Here is a 12,308-nt window from a genome sequence, read left to right on the forward strand (position 1 = left end):
TCTAGTCTATTGCCAGGGCCTGTTAATTTTACCTTCTTAAAATCTTTTATATATGGCCCAATCTCTGGCATTCTCGAAACCCTGGTGCAGGCCCTCATCACCTCATGCCTGGACTATTGCAATAGTTTGTAGTTGGTCTACCTGTCCCAAGTCTCTCCCCACTCTAGGCCTAAAGTGGAGGTCTGACCATGTCATCGTCCTACTTGTTCTAGTGCCTCTCTATCACTTCCAAGATCAAATATAAAATAGTTTGGCATTCAAAACCCTTCATAACCTTGCCCCACCTCTTCCATCTTCTTCTACCGTATACCAGCCCCCTCCCACCATGTACTCTGCAATCCAGTGAGTGATAGAATAGGAATAATCCTTCTACAACACACTCTTACCTCCCACCTCGGGGCATTTTTACTGACTGTCCTCCATGCCTGAAATGATCTCCTTCATCTTTGCCTCCTGGCTTTCCAGGATTTCTTCAAGTCCCAGCTAAAACCCCATCTTCCTCAGGAAGCCTTTCCTGAGCCCCCTTAATACTAGTGCCTTCCCTCTGTTGATTATTTCTAATTTATCCTGTATATAGCTTATTGGTACATGCTTATCTGCATATTTTCTCCCCCACAGACTGCAAGTTAAGAAGAAGGAACTGCCTTTTACTTTTCTTTGTACCTCTAGCACTTAGGATAGTGTCTAGGATTGCCTTGCCACAATGAGGGCCTAGTTAAGATTAGGTACACTACAGTCAGCACCATTTGAAAGACATGAATAGAAACAGAGAAGACAGACATTTAGTCCAGGACTGGACTTTGGCAAGGCACCAGTGGAAATATAACAAGGGGTGACATGGGAGAAGGAATTAAAGAGTAGAAGACAGAGAAACACTGAATTGGTTAACTACAGGATCAATAAAGGGAAAGGAAAGAAATGAAGTCAGAGAAAGAGTAATGATTTGAGAAAGTATTTAAGGGTGGAGGGGCTGAGGATGAATAAGTTCAGAGGCATGAGACAGAAAGGCAATGCTAAGTAGAGATCATGGTTACTAAAAGAATTTCAGAATTCTTGATCATGGAAGTGGAACATTCGTTGGTTATGTTGGGATCAAGCAACTGTGTGTGTTTGTGAGTATATATACACACAGAGAAAACAATCATATACAAAAAAATTACATGAAAAATGTTGCATATAATTAAAATTTTAATGTAAAACAGACTCCAAAACAGAAGACCACTGTTATATACCTTACAAAGTCAAACTTAATTATATTGACAGATTAACTTGGATTGCTGAACAGATAAGGCTTTCTGAGATATATATCATGTCGAATTCATGAAGCTGAATGTCATTAATGTTGCTTTCTTCTAAACGAGCAACCTGTAAAGAAAGCATATGAAAGAGTAATAGGATAGTCTGTCCTTGTGCAATACAGTTTTGGATATAGAAAAGCTCTTTCTTAGATGCAGATATTGTCATAAACTTAAAAACATTAAATTTTTATAGAGGTAAAATTTACCTTTTAACTCAAAATTCTCAATAATTTTTGCTTATGTAATTACCATTTCTGTTTCTAGTACCTAGAACTATATAAAACCATTGGCATGAATTATGGGGTTGAATCTGCTTTATGCAATCTGACTGAAGGTAAGGTCCTTATCTCCAGGGATAGATTTATAGTATTGTCCAAAATCCCTTTGAATAGAGTTCCTTTTTATTCAGCCCTAACTTGTAAAAAAAAATCCACTTAAAGCATTTCAGCAAGAATTACCCCTTTAGATCTGTTAGGAGTTGTAATAAACTCTCTACAGAAAAATTAGAAAAGTCTCCAGACTTTAAAAAAATTTTAAACACAAAGAAAATGACTGGACTTGTGATTTTAATGATATAAGGAACTCCTAAATGAGGCAACTCACTTTACCAATGCAAGTTGGCACTTTTCCTGAAACACAGAGTTGCCTAGAGTGCCAAGAAACAGAACTGCAACCCAGACCTTCCTAGCTCTAAAGCCAGCTCTTTCCACTGTGATATACTGCCTTTCTTTGAGAACACATCAGACCAATAATATGTTGCTTTTCACTTAGTAATAGTTCTTTCCCTTTGAGCTCAAATACTTATATGTAACATTCATACCCAAAAAGAATGAGAAAATAGGATCATAATACTGATCTCCTCTATTTAGATCAATACTGGGGTTAGAGCTCAGATTTCTAAAATGCTACTTGTAATTTCCAAGCACCACCTACATTTTACAAGTGCTATTCTAAAACATTGTTGCCATCATATTACTGAAAGATTGGAATTATAATTAGATTTCTATGCAAGCCTTAAAGTAATTGTTAGATATTTTTGGAAGCAACTTAAGTTTTGCTGTAGTATGTATTGAATGTTCAGTCGCTTGACAAATGAAACTTTCATACTTTAGGATAAAGGCATACTTAACTGTTTTTGTTCCATTTCAGAAGGTAACCTATAAAAGCAACTTTAATGAAAATGTTTGAGACATTTAAAGTAGAATATAGGAAGTCTTTGAATTCTAAACATACAGATTACTTTTTTAATGTGGCCTTAAAAAGAAATACAGATGTATCTTACTTTATGCATAGGTGCTCCTGAAAAAAATGTTGGTAAATTAAATCATTTTCCCATTGACTTACATTATAATTTCTTTAGCTTCTTTCTGATCAATCTTCAATTGGCCCAGCTAACACTTTAGCCCTAAGTTTCTCTGCCTAAGTCAGGTAGTTAACAATCTGTATCTGTAAAACACTTACACAAACCATGTGGGATAAGCACAAAAGAAGACTTTCTAGGTTGAGGCTAGTAGGTTATAAATATTAGCTTAAAATCCAGACACTTAAAAGAACAATCCCTTTATAAGAGGAAGACTCCTTGAGCAGCCCTAAGTTACATTTAATGAGATTTTCTATGCTGAAAATTTTTAAAGCAGAACACTCATATGCAGACAATCTTATATCTGGATTAGAAAATGCCAAACCATACCTTCTGTGAGTCTGGCCTTTCCTCCTGTAGGCTGGCACAACACAGTTGAGCAACCTACACAAAGAACCACTGTCTGGGCATGACTGAAGACTGTGGTGATCTTGTAGCAGCCTTAGGGAAAAAAAAGCAGCATTGTTGAAAAAAAAAACCAGGGAAGCAAAATAATATTTGTTAAACTCAATAAAAGATGGTTCTCATGTCATCATTAAAAAGAAATTTCTCCACGTGAAAAGCTTAAAAGATTCAGTAAAAGTCCAAAATGGATTTTCCAGGTTACAAAAAAAAATTTTTTTTTCTCTTAACAATCTAAATTCTCTGAGCTAGGCACAAAGGTCTGGCTGTCTAAGGCTTCTTGGCACTTTTTTGGTGAAAATTCCCCTATAGGGGATAGTAAATTTCCAATTACGCTTTCTATCATGAGGCTAGGTTTAGGGAGTTTTCACATATACCACACTATTATTTCCTATTGATAGGTTTCATTTCTTTAGTAGAATAATCAAGATCTGAGACTGAAGTCCTGTTTTACCTGGACACTTGACATCCATAAAGTAAGAATTTGGACTCTGAACCAGGCGTTTCTTTTTATGTTTCTTCTTTTCATCCTCTAGGGATGGATGCACTAAATCCCTTGCCAACTGTTGAATAAAACAAAAAAGCATGCGTCATTAGTGGTTTGCATTACGTAATGCTCCAGGACTTCGACCATATGTGAAGTCTTGACTACATCGCACATAAGAATTACTTTCACACCTTTAATCATCTCTTACTCTTTACTAGACAGCAGACAAAAATCAAAGCTTTAGGAATGTGCAGCAAGCCCCCTGCCCCGCAGCAAAACTCATTAGCCAGGCAGAAAGGAGAAAGTGCCCTTGAAGGGCTTAACGCCCAAGGCTGACGTAGGTAGGAAAAAAGGAGAGAGAACTAAGATGTCGTTTCATTGTTTTGGAGGTTTTTTTGGTGGGGGGGAGGAATTTTTGACAGGTGGGGAAAAGCAAGAGAAGCTTGTGGGGGGCGGTCCAAGGACCCGAGTCAGCCTAAGTAAAAATCAGTGCGATCTCTAAGGCCCCTCACTCGGATACATAAAGGGGGCGGGGTCGACCACCCCAGAGCAGAGCCGAAGCACAGCGGCTACAGCCCGGGGCCGGTTGGGACATGTCTCCCGCCCGCGCTCCGGGGTGGCCGGCAGCCACGGGGCCCAGCTGGGCCCATGTCAACAACTCACAGGCATCTCGACGCTTCTGGAGGCCCAGCGCGAACCGCCCCGAATGATGCCCCGCAGCCAAACACTCCCAGCTCCGCCGCGCAGCGTCAGTTTCCGGGATAGAGAGCGGAGGATGGCGGGAAGGAGCGGTCCGCGGCCACTCTGGCCTCTTCTCTCTTTGGTGACCTCCGGCCCAAAGCGAGGCTCCCGAGCCTCTCCCGGGAGGCTGTTTCCACTCCCCGCTGCGTGGACAGGGCAGCCGGTCCTGGAGGCCTGCGGGCAGAGCACGCGCCTCGACCGCCCACTGGGTCAGCCCGGGCCCCGCGCGGACTTCAGCTCTCCTACCTGCTGGCCTTCTGCCCACCCCCTTTCCGCCGCTGCGGGCCTCAGTTTCCTCAAATGCAAAACGAAAGCGTTGGGCGAGACGGCCTCGGAGGCCTCCCTCCCCCACCAGCCCCCTTGGCGGGCCAGTTACGTCTTCCCGCTGTCAGACTCCTCAGCGGAATGTGAGGCTGATAACGAGGGCAGGTGAAAGGGAGACGTGGTACCGGGGCTCGAAGTCCATAGGACCGCTCCCGTTAGTGTCATCTGGTCCAACCCCCTCGGCTTTTATTTTTTATATAGATGAGGAAGCAGGCCCATTTTTTAATCTCAGTTTTATTTACGATTTAATGTCCAATGAAATGGCAGTGGTGCTTATTAATGGATAGCAATGTAAATAACACTTTTTTTCTGAGAGAGTTTACAAGCTTCAAAACACCAGTTAAATATTGAAATTGTACAAAAAGTAGATCTTTGCCCATCTGTAGCCAGCTCCGAAAACAGGTGCCAGTAGAACCTTCCTTTTTAGTCCTGCAACTTACACTATTGAGATTTTAAAGAACTTTTGGGATATAACGACAAGGCCAGTCACACAATGTGCAAATTTGAGAAAGTCAACAAGGCTGTTTCTCCAGTTAATAATTTGAACTCACACTGTGTATCTCTGATTTCTTTGACACAGAGGAACCATACCAGAAAATGGAATCCATACAAGAAGAGTTTGGAAATAGGAATGTAGAGCTATTGATCTTTTCTCCAGATCCACAAACAATTGCTATTTGATCAGGCTAAGGCTGTAGATTTCTAAGTCTCTTTTCTACTTTGTCAACATCTGCAAATTGTGACTTGCCCATATTTATGCCAGGATTGGAACAGATGTCCCCTAGCTCCAAATCCATCACTCTTTCCTCTATATAATGCTGCAAAAACTTTTATTATTAAATTAATTTTAATATTTCAGCCATCAAGTCGCATGTCCCAAGAACATACTTAAGTAGATCCTTGAGCTCCTTAATATAGACACTCCTCACTTTTGCTGAGATTACAATCTATCTACATTTTTTCAAACTATACATTTCTTATTCTTGCCATCTCATAAATCCTATGCACCTAATTTGCGAGAGGCCTTCTACATCTTTTCAAATTTCATAGATACCCCTGTAACACAAGTCATGTCAAAGAAAGCATGCTAGTTACATGCAAAGCACTGTGCAAGTTGCTGGAAATAGACATATGTTCAGACTTTTGCTCTCAAGGAAATTAGAAACATGGGGGGAGTGAGTGAAAATGAGATTGAGTGTAAAGAAGAGGGCTGGAAAGAGTGCTATTAGAGATTTGAGAAGGAAAGATCAATGTTGTTTAGGAAGACAGGGCAGATTTTTGAAGAAGCTGGCACTGGAACTGGACCCTGAAAAAAAAAGGGAGGAACTTCTGCAAAATGAAGTAAGGGTTGAGAAATAACTGAAGTTTAGGGCCCTTGGAAATGGAAGAGGGCAAGACAATGGCTTTAAGACCCTGGTCAAATTATTTACCCTCTAAGTGCTTTAGACAGCTCCCTTGCGGTTATTGTTTGTCCTTCCTACCTGAAGAGGACCATGATGTCAGGGAGGTGATGGCATGACATGCTAGTGAATTGGATTTAAGTGAAGCACGGCTGTGCTCACTTTCTCCTCCAGAGCCATCTTGGTCCAGTGATTAGATATAGATCAGGACAACTGGAGATGGCCCAGGAAGCAGTGGGGGATCTTGGACTTTTCAAACTGAGGTCTGTAACAGGTCTCAGTTTGACTGAGGCAATGCCCATTTAGTGATTAAGTCTTATCTACAAGTCAAGCTAACAAACATTTATTTATTATTTATTTATTCATTCGTTCATTCATTTATATTTGAAATACAACTTTATTATGATCTAAAAGATAAACGAATGGGAATGACAGTAACAAACAAAATTCACCACTGAATATTGTGATGGGACTGCAGCAATCTTATATTTGAAACGCCAGGGGATGTAATTGCAGTCCAAAACAGCTAAATACACAGGTCCAAAATATGAATTACATATATTTTTTAAATTGCTACATTCCCTCTGAAGCCCATTCATCTCCTTCAGCATCACAAAGATTAAACATGTCCTGCTCAGCTATATAATAAGGTGGCAAACATGCTACCCCATTGATATCACAGGACAGTTGGCTATAAAACTAGATTTCTGACACAGGGCTCCAGTTTAATTTCCTCACAGGTCATTTTCTTCATGGGAGAGCTCAATTATCTGAGCAATCTGTAAGTTCTGCTCATACCATGCTTCCAGTGTTGGGTCCATGACAACCTCTGGAGATGCAAGAACAGGCATGGCAACAAACTTCAAATTAGGGTCTCCAATAAGTTTTCTAGCAAGCCAAAGGAAGGGCATTTATGAAGTGATTACTATGTGCCTGCCTTTGGGTTAAGGAATACCAATTTGTAGCTTTGTGATAGTAATACAAATACAAGCAAAAAGAGAGGTGTTTACTAAGTCATTGAGGGGTTGTTCTCTAGAGAGGTGGAGAGAATTTCCTACACAGATGAAAGGAATTCTTTATTGCAGATCATCTCTTCCAGTATTTCAATATTAAAGCCCCCTTCCTGTAGCATTTTCAGTTTAAAAGGTAATTCTCTAAGATTATAGGTTTTACAAAGAAAGTGCATTGGTAGAAGAAGTTTCATTACCAGGAATTCTAAGCTAATGAAATCCCTGATCTGCACCAAGAAACTCCCAAACAAAAAAAAATATACATTGCTCTTGCAAAAATACTTTAATCATAAGGATCTTGATACCTAAGTGCAACCCAGTGACTTGGGTAGAGTATTAATAAGCTCATTTTGTAAATGATGAAACTCAAAGAGGTTAATTGATTTGCCCATAGAGATTGTGTTAGACTCAAAAGTCAGACCCAGGTCCTTTGACTTCAAGAACAGTGATCTATTTATGATACCATGCTGCCATCAAAATAAGTTGAGCAGTTGGGGGAGTAGGATAAGGATTTTGACAGAATTGCTTCATTAAAGGAACAAAAACCTTGTTACATAGGACTGAGGACTGAATAGGTAGTGAGGACATGGAGAAGCAATTGTAGATTACTCTTTCTAAAAAAAAATGGCAGCAAAGTATAGGAAAGATACAAGGAAGAAAACTAGAGGGGTTGGTATGGTCAAAGGAACATCAAAAGGGTAATTAGATTTAGATTATCTCTTTTTGGCTTGAAGAGACCTGAATATGTTTGTAAATTGAGGGAAAGGAGCCAAGCAGAGAGGGAGAGATTGAAAATGCAGGAGAGACATCAGATTGTTGGAACAGGATCACAGAACAGATAGAAGGGAATGGGTAAGTGAGGACCCTGAACATTGTAAAGGAGTGGAGGAAGGAAGTTAAGGGAGTTCACTTTGAATGGTCTTAAATTTATCTGTAAAGTAAGAAGTGAGACCATCTGAGAGGGAGAGGACAGGGTGTGGATTTGGGGGTTTCAGGAAAGAAAAGAAGGTTTGGAATAGCTGGTATGGAGAATGTAAAAGAGAGCGAATACTGAATACTGAGTTACCAAAGCCTAAAAAATGGTATAGAATCCTAAGGGGTAGGGAGTGAGTGTGGGTGGAGAGCTGAGCACTTCCAAACTTCAAATTATATCGTAAATAAGTAATCATCACAAGTGTTTGGTATTCACCTTGTGGCAGAGAGATGATGGACTAAAGCAGCTGTCCTTAAAATGTGGTCCTGGAACCCCTGGGAGTCCCCAAGATCTTCAGGGGATTTGTGAGGTCAAAACCATTTTCATAATATTACTAAGACTTTTCATTTCTAATACAGTAAATGTTGATGATATACATAAAGAAAAGCTCTTTGAGAGGCTCAATAAGGGGTTCTAAGACCCCAAAATTTGAGAACCACTGGACTACAAGTTCTCCAAATGAGAGGTTTGAGCTTCTGAGCATATTGAAAACAATAAACCAGGACACAAAATTATTGTTGTTCAGTCAGGTCTGACATTTCATGACCCATTTGGGGTTTTCTTGGCAAAGATACTGGAGTGATATATCATTTCCTTCTCATTTTACACATGAGGAAACTGAGGCACACAGGATTAAATAATTTGCCCAGGGTTACACAGTTAGTAAGTATTTCAGGCTGGATTTGAACTCAGGAAAATCAAGTCTTCCTGACTCCAGGCCCAGAACTCTATCCACTATGCCACCTAGCTGCCATGAACCACTTAGCTGCCCATAATGAAATTAGGTAATCTGATTTCTAACTGAAGGAAATATTAGGAACTTTCCAAGGTGGAACGGGGAAAGGGAACAGGTACAACTCCCTGAAGTCAGAAAAGGAAATGTCCCACTCTCCCTAAGTGTCTGTATTCAACCAAAGGAACAGGGAAACAATAATTGAATAACAGTATGGGGCCAGATTTCAGATAAGACATATGGGTTGTTTGAAATGTATAATTGTGAGAAAACTCCTTGCGTCAATCTTCAATATGACTGAGTTTTTGGTCAGTATAACCTAAGCAGCAAGTGGAGGTGGCACAGCTTCCCAGTGACACAGGGGTAGGTCCAAAGAGTGCAATTTTTTTTTCAAAATTCCCACAACTGAAATTGTTGTTTCCTCACAAGATAAAAATTGAACTAGACCCATAATTGAATAGAAAGGGAACTGAGCTAGATCCAGAATTGAGTCACAAGATGGAGTCAATGCAGTTCACGTCATTCCCACTATCACTTGCTGTTCTAATTCCTTCAATTCCCTCATTACTCAGAGTTTGAACTTAATTTGAATCGAAATCCAAACATAACGATGATGTTACCCCTGAGTTTTCTCTAGACTAAAGATGCTTTGACCTCATATGACACAGACTTGAGGCCCTTCACCATCCTGGTTGCCCTTCTCTGGTTGCTGTTAATTTATCCATGTCCTTCTTTAACAGACTCTTTTCTATATGACCCTGGGGAAGCAAGTGAAAGGACAATGTTTATTCCTCTTAGGCATCTCAAAGAACTTTTTGGTTTGAGGATATAAATGCACTCTGACCAATTTGCTAAGGAAATGGACACATACTCCAAATTTGCTAACTGAAGGCAGAATAAAGGGGGACTATTCCCTCTTTTTTTTTTTTTGGCTGCCACATCATACTGTTGACTCATATTGATACTGTCGTCTACTAAAATATTCAGATCTTTTTCAGACAAAAACTGTGTAACCATGCCTCCTCCATCCTGTACTTATCAAGTGGATTACTTAAAATTAAGTGTAAAATTTTAAATTTACTCTTATTGAATCTCAACTGATTAAATTCCACCCAATCCTTTAGTTTTTCAAGATCTTTTTGGATCCTGTCATCCAGTGTATTACCTATTCCTCTCCACTTTGTGTCATCTGCAGATTTAATAAGCCTGTTTTCTATATCTTTATCCAAGTTATTAATAAAAATGTTAAACAGCACAGGGCTGACCACAGATCCCTCCAATGAAGACATTCTGCCATGGGAATACTAAACCATTAATGACTACTTTTCTTTTCTTTTTAGGCAATTGGGGTTAAGTGACTTGCCCAGGGTCACACAGCTAGTATAGTGGCAAGTGTTTGGTCTGAAGCCAGATTTGAACTCAGGTCCTCCTGACTTCAGGGCCATTGCTCTATCCACTGTGCCACCTAGCTGCCCCAATGAATGACTACTTTTCAAGTCCAACTATCCAATCAGCTCAATTTAATTGTATAATCATAGTCTAAATCTCTCCATCTTCTCCACAAGCATGGTATGAGGTACTTTATCAAATATTTTGCTAAAACCTAGGTAAATTTTATCTACAGTGTTCTCTTCATCTGCCTGTAATGGAGGGAGAGCCCTAGCAGCTTGTCCTAATGAGGGGTAATTTAGAAACTCCATTTGAGTTGCCCTTTTAGTGGCAGAGATGCATAATAACAACATGCCAAGTCTTTGTTAAATATTAAGGAAACAGTAATTTCTGATAAACTTTGTAAAAAACTTTTTTTTGCTGCTGTTGAACCTATATAACTCATTATTTGGGAACATTATAATGTTCACCTGTACATGTAGGGTTATGTAAGATCTACGCCCATTGCCTATTTTGAAACTCTTTTCTGTTTGGCACTGGGGAAGCAAGTAAAAGGACAATGCTCATACTACCTAGTGATCTCAAAAAACAATTCTGAATGGAGGATATACACAAAGTATCCAAAATATATTCTGACTGATTTGCTGAGGATGGCAAATTTTTAAGTGGGGCAAGACTGTAATGAAGGATAAACCAATGGGGACCTAGGCCTTGGCACTTAAGCAGTATTGTCTGTCTGCTGAATACCCACAGAGAGCCTTGGGGAGCCTATTTTTGGAAATGCACAATAGTATATAATGGATGAGCCCTGCTTCTCTCTTCAGCATATGTATAGGTATTCTGTGACTGTTTCCTGTCCACTTTCTTCATGTGTGTGTGTGTGTGTGTGTGTGTGTGTGTGTGTGTGTAAAGGGGGGGGGAAGCCTTCCGTTGAGCCAGAACTGAGTGTGCACACAGAGGGCTCCAAAAGAGGAACCTGAGTTGTCACTTTCAAATGAGGAAGAACTTCTGTAAGTCTGCAGGTGAAAGGGAGGGGAGCCATTACCTGGCCTTTGAATGCATGCGCCTGTGGTTTCTTCTGTCTCTTTTGTGTTTAGCCTTTCCTGAGCTTGGGTGAAGGAGTATTGGTAGCAGGATGATCTTATAAGGTCTGAAAGATCAAAAGAGGCATCAAAAGTTCAGTGACAGGAGTCCATGGCAAAGACTGAGGCTGAGGATCCAGTGTAGCCTAGCTTTTTAGCAGTGTACCAATCCGGCAGCCAAGATACGACACCCCTCAACCAAAGGACTAGGGTTCTGCAAGCAAGGGAGTGACTTTTAAAATGCTAAGTTTACAAATAAACTTGGTGGGAGACATAAAAATTTATTTATTTTGAATCATCAACAATCACTTCCGTAAGCTTTTGAGTTTTAAATTTTTCTCTCCCTCCCCAAGATGGTGCACAATCTGATGTAGGCTGTACATATACATTCCTATTAAACATTTTCACATTAGTGATGTTTTAAGTAAGAATTAGAACCACCAGAAAGAGGAAACAAAACACAATAGAAGAAAAAGAATAGCAAACAGTATGCTTCGATCTGCATTCAAACTCCATGTTTCTTTCTTTGGATGTGGATAGCATTTTCCATCATGAGGCCTTTGGAGATGTCTTAGATCCTTGTATTGCTGACAAGGGTTAATTAAGTCTATCAATATCAGTCATTGCACAACTTGGCTGTTACTATGTACAACGTTCTCCTGGTTCTGCTCATTTCACTCAGCATCAGACCATACAAGTCTTTCCAGGTTTTTCTGAAGTTAGCCTGTTCATCATTTCTTATAGCACAATAGTATTCCATTGCATTCATATACCACAACTTGCTCAGCCATTCACCAATTGATGGGCATCCTCTCAATTTCCAACTCTTTGCCACCACAAAAAGAGCTGCTATAAATATTTTTGTACATATGGGTCCTTTTCCCATTTGTATGATCTCTTTGGGATACAGCCCTAGAATTGGTATCGCTGGGTCAAAGGGTATACACAGTTTTATAGCCCTTTGGGCATAGTTTGAAATTGCTCTCCAGAATGGTTGGATCATTTCACAATTCCACCAACAATGCATTAGTGTTCCAATTTTCTTTCTTTTTTTTTTTTGGGCTAGGCAAAGGGGTTAAGTGACTTGCCCAGGGTCACACAGCTAGTAA

At 40.0% G+C, this 12,308-nt stretch overlaps 1 protein-coding gene across 1 annotated transcript; it reads right to left on the reverse strand.

Annotated features, from left to right (window-relative positions):
• Positions 1-1,170: 1,170 nt before the first annotated feature.
• RPS27L (ribosomal protein S27 like) lies at positions 1,171-4,295 on the reverse strand. The gene is made up of 4 exons (XM_020968663.2): positions 4,211-4,295; positions 3,515-3,623; positions 2,989-3,099; positions 1,171-1,365 (listed from the first exon to the last, which is right to left on the reverse strand). The coding sequence occupies exons 1-4, from the start codon at positions 4,214-4,216 to the stop codon at positions 1,337-1,339; spliced, it is 255 nt and encodes an 84-aa protein (XP_020824322.1). The 5' UTR covers positions 4,217-4,295; the 3' UTR covers positions 1,171-1,336.
• Between the last annotated feature and the right edge of the window lie 8,013 nt (positions 4,296-12,308).

The sequence above is a fragment of the Phascolarctos cinereus genome, unplaced genomic scaffold (genome assembly GCF_003287225.1).
Source record: "Phascolarctos cinereus isolate Bilbo 61053 unplaced genomic scaffold, phaCin_HiC Scaffold_3;HRSCAF=262, whole genome shotgun sequence".
In the NCBI taxonomy this organism is placed as follows: Eukaryota; Metazoa; Chordata; class Mammalia; order Diprotodontia; family Phascolarctidae; genus Phascolarctos; species Phascolarctos cinereus.

What these genes read in the sequence shown, in the direction of transcription:
- RPS27L (XM_020968663.2), bottom strand. An exon ending in TATGGATGTCAAGTGTCCAG is followed by an intron (nt 3,100 to 3,514) that starts GTAAAACAGGAC and finishes TTTTTCCCTAAG; the next exon opens with GCTGCTACAAGATCACCACA. An exon ending in AAAGGCCAGACTCACAGAAG is followed by an intron (nt 1,366 to 2,988) that starts GTATGGTTTGGC and finishes CTTTCTTTACAG; the next exon opens with GTTGCTCGTTTAGAAGAAAG.